Raw genomic sequence first — 15435 nt, 5'->3', positions numbered from 1 at the left:
GTGTGTGTGTGTGTGTAGGTCATGTGACCGCTCTATGTGTACGTGTGTGTGTGTAGGTAATGTGACCGCTATATGTGTGTGTGTAGGTAATGTGACAGCTCTATGCGTGTTTGTGTGTAGGTAATGTGACATATCTATGTGTGTGTGTGTCATGTGACAGCTCTATGTGTGTGTCTGTGTAGGTCATGTGACAGCTCTATGCTGGGATCCAGTTCAGAGAGTGTTGTTCTCTGGCAGCTCTGACCATTCAATCATCATGTGGGATATCGGCGGACGCAAAGGTACCGCCATAGAGCTGCAGGGACACAAGTAAGATACACACACACACACACACACACACACACACACACACACACACACACTACTAGTATGGTTGTAAAAGTGGTATTAAAGTCTTAAATGTAACTTGTTGCAACCTGCAGACCAGTATCGGCATCATACTGTATATCGTCAGCCACCCTGCTCTCTAAATATCAGCAAACCCCATCGAGCACTAGCCTGGTGATGAACCCATATCAGTCGAGCACTAGCCTGGTGATGAACCCATATCAGTCGAGCACTAGCCTGGTGATGAACCCATATCAGTCGAGCACTAGCCTGGTGATGAACCCATATCAGTCGAGCACTAGCCTGGTGATGAACCCATATCAGTCGAGCACTAGCCTGGTGATGAACCCATATCAGTCGAGCACTAGCCTGGTGATGAACCCATATCAGTCGAGCACTAGCCTGGTGATGAACCCATATCAGTCGAGCACTAGCCTGGTGATGAACCCATATCAGTCGAGCACTAGCCTGGTGATGAACCCATATCAGTCGAGCACTAGCCTGGTGATGAACCCATATCAGTCGAGCACTAGCCTGGTGATGAACCCATATCAGTCGAGCACTAGCCTGGTGATGAACCCATATCAGTCGAGCACTAGCCTGGTGATGAACCCATATCAGTCGAGCACTAGCCTGGTGATGAACCCATTAATTCACAGTGCATATCTAATGAAATTACCATTTAGTCAAATGTCTTATACAGGATATACCCCTAATACCTGTTATCTAAAAACCTACATACATATGCTCCAGCTCGAACCCCCCCCTCCCGGACCCCCCATTGGATAATCCAACCATTATAACTTGTTCCTAACCAGACACTACCATTATATGCTAGCTTTTATTCTCTCCACCACTTCTAACCACAATGTCATTTTGGATTCATTGAGACCCAAAATTCTTGCTGTAGATATTTCTTGATAAATCACATCGAGATATGTAAGAGTCCAGACCTTCCGGCAAATTTTTTCCGGTTGAAACCATCGTGATGCTATCAGCTTTTTAGCCACTGTGATACCGGATAAAACCAATCTCTTTAGCTGTGGAGGTACTGCATGCTCAAAGACATCATTCAGCAGTAATACAGAGGGGTGTACAGGTATATCCAGAGTTAAGAGATTTGCTAATTGCTGGGTCACTTCTTTCCAAAATATCTTAACTGGTGGGCAGTACATGGGCATAAATGTCCCTTCGTCCCCATTTGTACATAGGGAGCATTTGGAGTCTTGTTTAATACCCATTTTGTTCAGTCTTATAGGAGTTAAGTATGTCCTGTGAATATAGTTAAGATTGATTTGTTGATGGTCCGGGTTCCTTGATGCAAGTCGTACATTTGCCCAGGCCTCTTGCCAGTCAAAGTCTGTCTCCAGGTCTGGTATATCCCTCCTCCAGACTGAGTCTAGATGGAGGGTTTCATACGAGGCCGTTAGTAATTGATGATAAAGATCTGATACAAAACCTCTCGATGTCTCTCTTTCATAGAAAAATGTGTGGTATCTGTGGTGTACAATTGGTATCTTTAATGGAACACTGTGAGCCTTCAAACATGCCAATAACTGTGCGTAAAAATAATATGTGGACTTGGTGAGATTAAATTCTTTGCGTATTTCATTGAAACTACAAAAACTATAATACTTTAATCATATCAATGAATCCTTTTCCTAACCCCATCCTTTCTAATACTACCCATAGATACGACCATTCCAACCTGTCAAAAGCTTTCATTGCATCCAGGGACAGTATCGCCTTAGGTGTGTTGTCTTCCTTGTTGGCATCTAGTACGTGTAGTAATCGTCTTATGTTATCAGTGATCAAGCGACCTCTTATGAAGCCAGTTTGGTCCGGATGAATTAAAGACGTCATATGCTTTTGTAGTCTGATGGCTAATACCTTAGAGTACAATTTAATATCGGTTCCGAGGAGGCTTAAAGGTCTATAACTACCGCACTCGGTGGGGTCTTTGTCTTTTTTTAAGGAGGACTGTTATGAGTGCAATATTGTCATTCTTATGGAAGTTCCCCTCCTTGACTGAGTATAAAATCATATTTAGTAATAAGGGTCCAATTATGTCCCAACAAGAGAGGTACATTTCTGGTGGGATACCGTCTCTTCCAGGAGCCCTACCACTTTGCATTTCAGATATGGCCTCCCTAAGTTCATCTAGTGTGATCGGTGTTTCTAACTGTTTAGCGTCATCCTCTGAAAGTTTAGGGAGGTTAATTTGATTAAGATATGTGTCCATTTTGTTTGGATCGAAGGTTGTATCTGATTTGTATAAGTTGGAGTAGAATTCTTTGAATGGCGTGTTTATTTCTTTGGGTTCTGTAACAAGTCCTTGTTGTGCTCTAATGGTAGTTATATCTGCAAATTTTGCATTGACTCTTAATCGCATAGCTAATAGGTGACTTGGTTTGGAACCTTGGGAGTACTGCTGTTGTCTTGTGCTGCGTATTTGCATTTCAGATTGTTGTCTATATATGGCGTTAATCTCTTTTTTTAGTATATTGACTTGATTTTCCAGTCGAACCGAGTTGTTGTATTGTAAAGAATTAAATAACGTTGAGTAAAGCGTTTCCAGTTCATCCAGTTTTGAGCATCGATTCTTGCGTATTTGGGAGGAAAAGCTATCGGTGAAATCCTTGATCATTCCCTTTGTCGTCATCCATAATATTCTGGGGTCCTGCACCGTATTCTGTTGACAATAATGAGTGTGCTCTCCCGTCATCCATTCAGAGTGATTGACTGATTGACACCAGCTGAGTGATGGGCTCATTAATACCAGCTGAGTGTGTGTATATAAGAGCGACCTTCACAAATAAAAATGTTGCTTCCTTGATACACGAATCCTGTCTCTCAGCGTTTTATTCCTTCTCTCTATATACTGTATAGTCCAGGTTATGATGTCTAGCCAATACGCAATATCCGACATTCAACAGGTTATGGGCCCAGAGCGCTAGAATCATGACGACCAGACAATCGGAAGGGAGTTCGCGTTGGTCTCGTCTAGCGTTTGACGGAGATGAACAAAAGTATGAACTGTGGGAGACTAAGTTCATGGGCCATCTCCGGCTACGGAGACTAAAGGGCACTCTCGAAACGGATCTCCCTGACGAGGCGTCTGCTGACGAGTTGAGAGAAGATGGTGAGACAAACGCATTGATATACGCAGAGCTCATCCAGTTTCTGGACGATAAGAGTTTATCGCTGGTAATGCGAGAAGCGTCTGATGATGGACGGAAAGCCATCGGAATATTGCGCAATTATTATGCGGGTTCAGGGAAGCCAAGGATTATCAGTCTCTATATAGAGCTGACTACACTGCACAAGTCTAGCAGTGAAACGGTGACTGACTATGTAATTCTGGCAGAAAGGGCAATAACTGCACTTAGAAACGCAAATGAGACTTTGAGTGATAGTCTACTCGTGGCTATGGTATTAAAAGGACTGCCCGAGGCATTTAAACCCTTTGCGATACATGTCACACAGAGTGATGAGACTATAGTGTTTTCTGAGTTTAAGACTAAGCTCAGGAGTTTTGAGGACACTGAGAAAATGCGCGTTACCACATCGGATGACAATGTTATGAGAGCCCAAGCCCTGTCTGACCGGGGTGCACAGAATGCCCAGAGCGCGCGCATTCAGAGCGCACAGCGTACAGACATTATATGCTACAGATGTGGCCAAAGTGGGCATATGAGAAGGACCTGTCGACGCAAGCTGTGGTGTCACCACTGTAATAGCTCCACACATCAAGGGGCGACCTGCAGACTGAGACCGGAGCAGAACGATGCGCGAGGCGTGTCTGTGCAAGTGAGTTGTCATGACAACAACACATATGCGTTTCTGACGAGGGCAGGCGAGCCAGGACGCGGTGTTAAGAAGAGGGGCCTGATGGTAGAGACCGGTGCGACTGCGCATATAATCACCGACCTGGCCAAGTTCAAAGTGTTCGATGACGGATTCCAGGCCGAGTCTCACTGCGTGGAGTTGGCTGACGGCACGAGGAGCAACGGGGTCGCAGAGCGCAGAGGGGACGCGGAGGTGTGCTTAATTGACAGCAGAGGGAGGCGACTGACTACAACACTGAGAGGGGCGCTGTACATCCCCTCATTCCCGCAGGACATCTTCTCTGTGAGAGCAGCCACCACTGGGACTGGAGCCACTGTGATCTTCAGACAAGGAGAAGACGTCCTACAGCACAGAGACGGTACTGAATTTCACATCCATGAGCATAATAGGCTGTATTATTTGCCCATAGTGGATGACCAATGTGATCAGAGCAAGGGCTGTTTTGATATACAGACATGGCATGAAATTCTAGGACACTGCAATTATGCTGATGTTGAGAAACTCCAACCTATTGTTGATGGTATGACTATTAAAGGGAAAATTGACAAGTCTAAACTGAACTGTGAAGTGTGCACTCAGGGAAAGTTTGTACAAAGCTTCAACAGGAAGCCTGATGTGAGAGCCAAAAAGGTTCTAGAGTTGGTGCACACAGACCTAGCGGGTCCTATTGACCCAGTGTCCATAGATGGGCATAGATTTACACTTACGTTTACTGACGACTACTCAAGTACTGTGTTTATCTATCATCTTAAGCATAAGAGTGATACTGTGCAAGCAACAGAGCAGTTCATAGCTGACACCGCCTCATATGGGAGGATCAGACGCATCCGGTCTGATAATGGTACAGAATACACTGGTAAAGAGTACCAAGGGCTACTGAGGAAAAATGGTATAAAGCATGAGACGTCATCACCATATTCGCCACATCAGAATGGTACTGCAGAACGCCAGTTTAGGACTCTTTTCGACATGGCTAGATGCATGCTATTAGAGAGCAAGCTCCCAAAAGCATTATGGCCTTATGCAGTACAGACTGCAGCTCAAGTAAGGAATAGATGTTTTAACAATCGCACTAAACAGACACCCCACATGCTGCTGACAGGGAAACGTCCTAATATGTCTAGGATGCAGAAGTTTGGAACTCTGTGTTATGCCTACAGACAGCACAAGAAAAAGTTAGACCCTAGGAGTGAGAAGGGCTTCTTTGTCGGGCATGACAAGAAGAGCCCAGCTTACCTGGTTTTCTACCCCGACAGTGGAAAGGTGAGGAAGCACAGGCTGGTCAGATTTATGCCAAAAACAGTAGGTGAGCAGCAGACACAGACTGAGATATCCATAGATGATGAGGATTTTGGTGGGCCACTTAGGGCTAGCACAAGCAAACAAATGGATGCTAGTCCAGAGACTGCTAAACAGCAGATTCCTGTGACCAGGCCAGAGAACAGCCAGGATCAGGCTAGAGAGGAACAGGAGTCTCCACGCTATCCTTCTAGGGACCGGAAGAAGCCAGATTATTTTGGTGATAGTGTATATGAAGTAAGTCAAGACCAGACACAGGTTAATGTTGATTATTGTTACAAAATGTTGTGTAACATACCTTTAACTTACAGTGATGCAGTGAAGTCACCCGAATCAAAGGAATGGGTCAGTGCCATGGAGGGTGAAATGCAATCACTGAGAGAGAACGGTACATTTACTTTGACCAACTTGCCACAGGGCAAAGTTGCAGTGGGGGGTCGATGGGTGTATGCTATCAAGAAAAATGCAGATGGTACAGATAAATACAAGGCACGATATGTTGCTAAAGGCTACAGTCAGAAAAGGGGTGTTGACTATGGAGAGACTTTTTCTCCCACAGCCGACCTGACCAGTGTCAGAGTGCAGATGCAGAAAGCTGCACAAGAAAATTTGATTTTAAATCAGATGGACGTTAAAACTGCCTACCTACATGCACCGATAGATTATGAGATATACATGGAACAACCAGAGGGTTATGAACAGACATCTGGCACAGAGACATTGGTGTGTAAACTAGAGAAGTCACTGTATGGTCTAAAACAGTCTGGCCGGAATTGGAACAACATGTTACATGACTATCTAATTGTGAATGAATTTGTGCAAAACCCTGCATGAGAAGGTAATCATGATTATATGGGTTGATGATTTGGTTCTTGCAGCCAGTAATGAGAATGCAATGAAGGCTGTAAAAGAGATGCTCACAAGGAAATTTCAGCTGAAGGATATGGGCAGATTGACACACTTCCTAGGAATCGACTTTGAACAGTGTGATGGATGTGTGACAATGTCACAGAAGCAGTGTGTAAAGAACATGCTAGAGAGGTTTGACATGCAGGACTGTAAACCCAGATCAACACCATGTGAGCGGGCACTCGATTACACTGAAGGGGCAGGACTAATGAATGATGTCACCCGGTACAGAGAGGTGGTCGGTAGCCTAATCTATCTTACTATGTGTACTAGGCCAGATCTGTGTTTCATAGTGAGTAAACTGTCTCAGTATTTTAACAAACCAACTGAGGAACATTGGGCTACTGTCAAACATGTATTGAGGTTCTTAAAGGGCACTAGTGATAAAATGTTGTGTTACAAGAAGTGTAATTCTGATTTGAGGTTACAGGCTTACAGTGATGCGGACTGGGCAGCAGATGTCACAGACCGACGCAGCACAACAGGGTACTGTGTTAGTCTACATGAGACTGGTCCATTGGTCTCATGGAAGACCAAAAAGCAACAGACGGTGGCATTGTCCACATGTGAAGCAGAGTACATGGCACTAGCTGCAACCACCCAAGAGTGTTTACACCTGGTACAACTGCTGACACATATGGATGCATGTAAGTATGCACCACCCATTGTCCACGAGGACAATCAGGGAACCATAGCATTAGCTAAGAACCCAGTCCGCAGACAAAGATGCAAACACATAGACATAAAGTACCATTTTATCAGATCTACAGTACTAAATGGACAGATCTGTTTGCGATACTGTCCCACAGATCAAATGGTGGCTGATGTATTTACCAAACCAGCAACTAAGGACAAACTAAATAGGTTCACAAAGGTTATGTTTGGGAGAGAAACCACATCAGTGTGAGTAGTAGGGCTGCAACGATTAGTCAAAAAATCGTCGACGAGATATTGTTGCGTCAATTAGTAATTAAAAAAAAAAAAAAAAAAATCAATTTTTTTTATAATTGGTTTTCGATTAGTCGACTAATCGAAAAAATAATCGACAGATTAGTCGACTACCAAAATAGTCATTAGTTGCAGCCGTAGTGAGTAGTGACCAAGTGGTCACATTTTTTGTTTTTCTTGTTTATTTCAAAATGTTATAAAAGAGTGCCAGTGAAAAAACGGACTGTGTAAATAATGAAATCTAATGATTTATGTTCTTGTTTCACTCAGGAGAGGAACCATATCAATGACGGCCTTCGTTTGATTAATGGAATGTAAAAGTGTTACAATAACTGATTGTTATTAAATAGTTTTTGTTTTTCCTTCTCCAGTTTAGATAGGTCAGTAGGATAGCAAGTGGGGGTGTTGACAATAATGAGTGTGCTCTCCCGTCATCCATTCAGAGTGATTGACTGATTGACACCAGCTGAGTGATGGGCTCATTAATACCAGCTGAGTGTGTGTATATAAGAGCGACCTTCACAAATAAAAATGTTGCTTCCTTGATACACGAATCCTGTCTCTCAGCGTTTTATTCCTTCTCTCTATATACTGTATAGTCCAGGTTATGATGTCTAGCCAATACGCAATATCCGACATTCAACAACATCCGAAGGAATACCGTAAGAGCTTCTTTGATTTGTGTAATGAATTCCTTGTTATTGAGCAGCATCGTGTTAAATTGCCATCTTGGGGCTCGGGTTGATAGTATACCAAATGTTCCTTTTAGGAGTAAATAACAGTGATCTGATAGTGCATTGGGTATCATTTCCACATCGTAGTTATCAAATAGTCTCGGGGATGTAAAAATGTAATCTATTCTGGAAAAAGTGTTATATCTCGCAGATCGACAGGAGTACTTCCGGGTCGTGGGGTTAAGTCATCGCCATAAGTCATTTACACCTGTAATCTTCGACCAATCCTTTAATGCATTTGATGAATTTTTTTGTTCGCTGGAAAAGGAGGGGTTTGATTTGTCCATCCTTGGATTCCAAATGGCATTAAAATCCGCACCAATTATAAATGAGTATTCGGGAAGGTCTAACATTACTCCGGTAAGTGTAGTGAAGAAATTAACTTCGTATAAATTTGGGGCGTATACCGCTATCAGCGCTATTTTCCTGTTCTTGTGTAAAATCTTAGCTATAGTTATCCGACCATCTGCATCAGACCATACTCCCTTCAATTCAATGTTCAATTTCCGTCTAACGACTATGGCTACTCCCAGAGTTCTCGTTCCAAAGGAAGAGTGACTAATGCTATGATATGTGTTGTCCGCTAATGAATCTATGTCTTTCTCTAAAATGTGCGTTTCGCTTAGCAGGGCCACGTCCACCTGTTCTTTTTTCATCAGTGTGAGCACGCTTTTGCGTTTGTGTTGATTATTTATTCCACCAGTGTTCCAGATCATTATATTCAAACTAGCCATAATCTATACATGTTGTTGTGTAGTTGTTGGTAATGCTTCTGGAGTGCGAAGCTACAATAGATGTACATCCAATTATTGAGGTCCCGTTGAGAGCCGAGCTTAAAAACATATATATATATATACAAATAAAAATCCCCTATTCCCCCCTCCCACCGAGAATCGTACAGGACTGTGTTCCATGAACACAACCTACCCGTATAACTCCCTCCCTTAAACCACCGGATATCCCAGAATGATCCAATTATCCTTAACATTCCTATGTATACCATAGGATCTAACATTCTAAATTCTACCATAAGTAGAATGTCAACTGTGGCTTGGCCACTTTCCTGTTAAATAAAAATTTAAATAAGATAAAACTAAAAATAAAGACTAAAAATAAGCTTCAATTATCATGCCATAATCACTTACATTTTATAAGAACTTGTGTAATTTATAATAACCCAAGAATAATATGGAGGTATTGAACTGAAAAGAGAACCTCAATAAATCATAGAAAAGAGAAGAAAAAAGAAATAAAAGAAGAGAACATTCACTTAGATCTTTAAAGAGCTTTGCTATGCTTAAACACCTAGAGTATAAATTGAAGAAGTAGTGGAATATTTCCAATTAATAAAAAGCAGTTTTTAAATACGTATATGCAGCATTTCCCCTGGCCATGGGTGGGCGATGATCCGTTGTGAAAAATGTTATTCCGATATGGGCCCACCGGTCCTCAGCCGGCCGCTGCTGTGATGGTTCTGTGATTCTGCAGCTAGATGCTGTTGGTTATTCCCCCGAAGGGCTTCTGGCTGTATGTCTGGCCACGTATTGCTGTTATTCCAGAATGTTCCCTATATCAAAGAATGTTTTAGATGTTCTAGATTATTCCAATATGTCGTTTTTACAGTGTTAGAATGTTCCAGTATGTTCTGGAATGTTGTTAGAATTCCATACTCTTAAAATAAGGATCACTTCGACGCCATGTTCATCTTCTCTGTATCGTTCCAATTTTGAATCCAATATGTCCACAATAATAGAAGCCCAACAGGGAAAACATTCAATAACTCTGAGCTCGTAGGTCTCTCTGCCCCAAATCAGCGGTTCATTAAAGTTTATACTATATGGTGTCCATGCCTAACAGAGATTAAAAGGCCGTTTATATACTATCCTGCATTTTGTGCTGCCATGTATTTGGCTGCTTCTTCAGGCGAGTTGAGGAAAACCCTTACTCCTTGTTTATCGACGATGCAAAGTCTTGCAGGGTATATTAATATGGGTTTGTATTTCTCCAAATAGAGTTGAGACATCACCGTCTTGAACTTGGTTCGCAGGTCCACCACCTCCCGACAATAATCTTCAAAACAGTGTATTGATATATCCTTGTATTTCAGATTGCCTTTCATCCTGCGAGTTTCACGAATGATAATTTCTTTTATTCGGACTTGACACAGGATAACCAATATCACTCTGGGTCTAACGTTATTGTCATTGGATCGGGTCCCCAATCTGTAGCACTGCTCCACCTCAGGTACCTTAGGAAGGATCGTTGGTCCCAGGATTTTCTGTAATTCTGTCGCAAACTCTTCAGGGTGTGTGCAGCTCACCGACTCCTCCAGACCGACTATACGAATATTCAGCTTGCGACTTTGATATTCCATCTCGAATATTTTAGCTTTCTGTTCTTCATTGATGTCTGAGGAGGTGTTTGTAGGGGTTGAACTTGAGGGGATGCCATGACGTCAATATCCTCTGCGATTTAACGTATCCCGCGGCCATAGGGGGGTCTTCTGCGCTTGGTTTTGGAAGCGTTTTATGATCTTTCCTTGTTATTGGCATCTCGAATCTTTCAGTCAATATAGTTAGTTGATAATCTCAGTTGATATATGCGTCAAGTTTTAAACACATTGGTGGTTTATAAATGTTTTTAAAACGAAAAAAAAAAAAATAATAATAAATAATAAATATCTCTTAAATATCTCTTAAATATACAAATGTGCTCAAGAAATCAACGACGGATTCATGAAACGCTTTTAATTCCCCCCCCCCATAAATTGTTCTGCGCATTCATCAATTGCCATGCGTTTGCTATTAGCATAATTAATTCCCCAAAAATACCATATAAGGCCTGTTGTTGTGTATTTATTCTTACTGTATATATATATATATCTGTCCACATCTGTCTGTACATACCTGCATAATCCTTTTTAGATATCTGTAGATACTATATCTATATCTGTACATATCTCTTACCTACTCTAGTTACACTGCTGGCCAGTATGACTGTTGATGACTACCATAGTGTCTATATACCTGTATCACTGTACATATTAATACTACAACTCTGTACATACATCTGATTAGCACTATTACTCTACTAATTATATATTTTATTTATACCCAGTTTAATCCTGTACTGTACATTGTATATTTTATTGCACTTTACATTACATTTGCACTCTGGTTGGATGGCAAACTTATTTTCGGTGTACTGTACTTGTGCTGCATGATGACAATACATTTTAATCTAATCTAAGAGGGAAGAGGAATTTCACTTGATGGTGAATCATTGATAATCACTCTTAACATTTGAAATGAAGAAAATAAAAAAGGAAAACAATCCTGTGTGTGTGTCTCTGTCTCCATGCAGTGACAAGGTGCAGGGCCTGTGCTACGCCTCACACACTCGGCAGCTCATCTCCTGCAGCTCAGACGGGGGCATCGTCATCTGGAACATGGACGTGACGCGGCAAGAGGTGAGAGAGACACACACACACACACACACACCTGCTGTGCATCTCCTTTCAAACTCGATCACTAACGGCTTGGGTGCACTCTGACCTTTCCTGTGAGGAGGAAAGAGGGCCAAGTGATGCCAGAGCAACAGCTGTGTGTGTGTGTGTGTGTGTGTGCACGCTCCCACACCTTGCAGATTGATCTCTCAAGAGATCCATGAAAGGTCACCACAATACCAGGATGTAGTCTCTTCATTCTCTCTCTCTCTCATGCCCACACACACACACACACACACTGAGTACTGATCCAATACAGAGTACTGATCCAATACCGAGTACTGATTCAATACTGTTTCTTTCACCATGAAAGATCAAACATGTAGAAACACACACACACAGTCGCGCTTTGATTGGACAGCCCCACTCTCTCCTTCCCCCCTGTCTTCCACCAGTCTCCAGGGCTTGATTGCGTCTTCATTAACCTGGAGTCTGACTCATTCTGCCTCAGTGTCGGTCAGTCTTATTTCATATTATTTAATTATTATTCTTAAATGATCTTCCCCAAACCAATCATAGAATCCTAGCCGCCGAACTATCCACAGCATCATTGAGCATTCTGAGCTGGGCCCTGTTCCTTGTACCGGGCTGACTGAGTTAGCCGGATCATTTTCAGGATAACGTGACTTAAGCTAGACCTGTCGGTTCCCCGACACGCGATTGTCTAAATCACTATGGCAACAGATCAAAAAGTTTGAACCTGGTCTAGGGCAGGGTTAAGTTCAGTTAGCTGGATAACCTGCATGGCCACGCCCTCGCAAAAAGAAATGCCAGCTCTCCTCACAGTCTAGATCTTATTATACCATTCTGAATTATGTTTTTGTGCTTCAAAAATGTAAAATAATAGACCTAAAATGCTGATAATAAATCATATTCAGCCTATGGATTTACTTTGTCCTAAATAATGCATGTCATAGTTATACGGATACCGCGCTCGCGAGTCGCAAAACACAATGTGGTTATTTTAATAACGGATCATTTCAAATGTGAATCCCATGGGGATATTTTTTATGAATGAAACCTATCGGCTGTTTGGCTCTGATTTGTTTCATATTCTCCGCGGCTTATGTATTTGCTTAACGGAGCGGCCGGATTGTGTTTCATTCAAGCATACATTGAAGCGTCTATGTGTGGATTGTGGATGTGAATTACGATGAATCTGAATATGTGGATTGTTTAATTGTATCACTGTCACTCACGTTATTGTGATATTGTAACTGGGATTAAAATGTTTGAGGAGGAGATGCGCTGTTTGACGGATTTGATGATGTGGACATGACTTGAGAAAATGAATGAGCAATTGCAAGCCTTTGACCTTTTGATGAATGAACTTGAGAAAATGCATTTATCTTAGCACTGTTATCTGATATGAAAAAGAGGGTGATTAACATGACTGGTGTCACTGGTATAAACGTTAGGTTATGGCTATAACCAAGTTCTGTTAGTTAGGGGTGACGCTTGGCATCACACTACACTGCACTCCCTCGCGTATGTGCACGCGCACTGAATAAAATTCCACAAAATATACCTTTAATACCAGTATTAGTCTGACCACACCCCTCATCAGCTTACCTTCATAAGCAGGTGTGTGGTCACCTGCTCTCCTCCTACCCAAGCTTTCACCACAAGGTGAGGTCAAGGGCTGCAGCGGCCGTCTGATGCCAAGCGTCACCCCTAACTAACATAACTTGGTTATAGCCATAACCTAACGTTCTGTTCCGTTAGGGGCTCTGCTTGGCATCACACTGCACAAAGGGAGGCCAAGCGGAGCCGCTGGCTGACAAATACACCCCGCTGACAGCCCCCCACAACCATCAGAACAGGGAGGGCCGAGCCCCCCCGACCCCCCCCTAATGGAGGGCATCCCCCCTATTAGGGGCTTCACGGGAGGGCGACGGACCCGACCGTGCGAAGAGGCACTCAAGCAACTCAACGCACAGGGTGAGCAGACCGTGGCTTGACCCCACGACTACACCCACGCACAACCCGCATGCCACCCGGGAACGAACGCAGGAAACAACCTCGTTACTGCCCCCAGAATCACGGGATCAAGGGCAAACCCAACCCCGTGGCAAGGCCGTAGCAGCGGAGCGCGAAGGAAGACCCAGACCCACCAAAAGGACTGGACTCCCTGGAATGGGGGCCCGGAGAAGTCCATGATGCCAGCATCAAGACCCCACCAGGTGGGCACCTAGTGACCCCGCCCCCCACATCGCCAGCGTATTCGGACAAAGGCCCCTCAGCCGAGCGGGCCCTGTCCTCCCCAACAGTACACCGCCTGGAACACAGGCCCTGCAAAAGGCAGACAGCATGGTCGCAACACACAGGAGTTACCAACGGAAGCAGGCAGTGCACTGGGAAAAAGGACCAGGCAACAGGCCGTCAACCCAAGCCTGGAGACTGCGGACGAGGCAGGCGCCAGAAGGACAGCTGAACACAGCCGCCCCGGCGGAAGGGGCGTATGCTGGCATTGTCGCATAACCAAGCCTTTAAACAGCATGTCAGAAGTGGGATTCAACCCATGCCTCTAATCAGAGACCAGAAGCCCCATTGCCATGGAAGGTTCACCTTGAGTCTGGCTCCTTAGACCACTCGGCCATCCTGACAGCTGCCCACAGAAAAGGCCCATACGATCGGCAGACGTCATGAACGTGCAGGGGCACCCTCAACCGGAGAACCGGGAGTTGACACTGCAGCAACACACCAGAGAACCAACCACCTAGGCATTACCCCATGCAATGGTTGGTCCCATAACCCCTCAGGAAAAGAAACCCCAAAACACACCTGCGGCACCGCCGCAGCCCGCATTCTGGTTTCCAACAGGGCTATCCCGGGCCTACGGGTCAACGAACATTACCCCGGACCGGGCCCGGTGATACGGGGGGCACAGGGTCCCCCGAGGAGGTTAAAACCACCCCAACAGGCCCCTCAGCGCCAAGCGCAAGAGAAGAGCGCAAAAATGGAAGACCAGCCCCAGCACCCCGCACTCGGTATTCCCAGGAGGTCACCCAACCAAGTACCAACCAAGACCAACCCGCACAGCGGCCGAGATCCGACGAGATCGGGCGCGTACAGGTCGGCACGGCCGTAAGCCATTACGACAGTGCAGAATACAACGCACCTAACAAGGGTTCCATAACACTCAACCCTGTGACACCCGGACCGACCCAGCATTTTTCCCCCTGAAAAAACCCCAAGTCCCTCAGGGTACCAGAACAGCAGATCTGCATCCCCAGCGGACAACGGGTGCAACTGATCTGGACCAGCGCGACCAGAACCAGTCCCGTGCCCTAATCACGCCGACCTGCCAACCCCAGGAGAAGGGGCAGATATGCGTGTTGATCCCAACATAAAAAGAAGGCGCCACCCAGACGTGTCGGTATGAACCGCGCCCGGTGGCCCACCCCTAGGGCGTGAGACCCTTCCCCATATGTCCAGACCCATTCCGTCATCATCCCCTGACATGAACGGGAACCCATCGACAACCACACAGGGTGTCGGAAGAGGAAAAAACCCCCATCCCAATTGCTTCATAAAAACGCTGTTTCACCCAAGCAATCAAGGCGCGCCAGTCAGCCAATGCCCCAAAAGCACATCCTGAGCTAGCACTATGTGTGCGTTTGGACATACCCACATCAACAATAGGCCGTTTAGACCACCATATTGAATCCCCAAGACGCCCAGGGAAACGACAAGAGGGGCGAGATGCAATCAACTCCATGAATGAATGAATGAAAAAGTTTACCCAACAGACTGCAGAAAGGGTACAACCCAGTACGGCAATACATACAATAGGTTAAGGGGAGGCAGACCTGAGAAAAGACGTTAGTCTTGTTTCCATCAGGGACCCTCATTTCCAATCCA

At 44.5% G+C, this 15435-nt stretch overlaps 1 protein-coding gene across 2 annotated transcripts in view; it reads left to right on the top strand.

The window, feature by feature from the left end:
• wdfy2 (WD repeat and FYVE domain containing 2) overlaps nucleotides 1–15435 on the top strand; it is a 135871-nt gene that overhangs the window by 59757 nt on the left and 60679 nt on the right. For both annotated transcript variants that reach the window (XM_084310045.1, XM_084310044.1), the window contains exons 7-8: nucleotides 183–309; nucleotides 11430–11535. In XM_084310045.1, coding sequence (XP_084166171.1) covers nucleotides 183–309; nucleotides 11430–11535 — 233 coding nt within the window. The remainder of the gene's footprint in view (nucleotides 1–182; nucleotides 310–11429; nucleotides 11536–15435) is intronic.

The sequence above is a fragment of the Notolepis coatsorum genome, assembly GCF_963971535.1.
Source record: "Notolepis coatsorum genome assembly, chromosome: 3".
In the NCBI taxonomy this organism is placed as follows: Eukaryota; Metazoa; Chordata; class Actinopteri; order Aulopiformes; family Paralepididae; genus Notolepis; species Notolepis coatsorum.
This window is presented reverse-complemented; position numbering and strand designations above follow the sequence as displayed.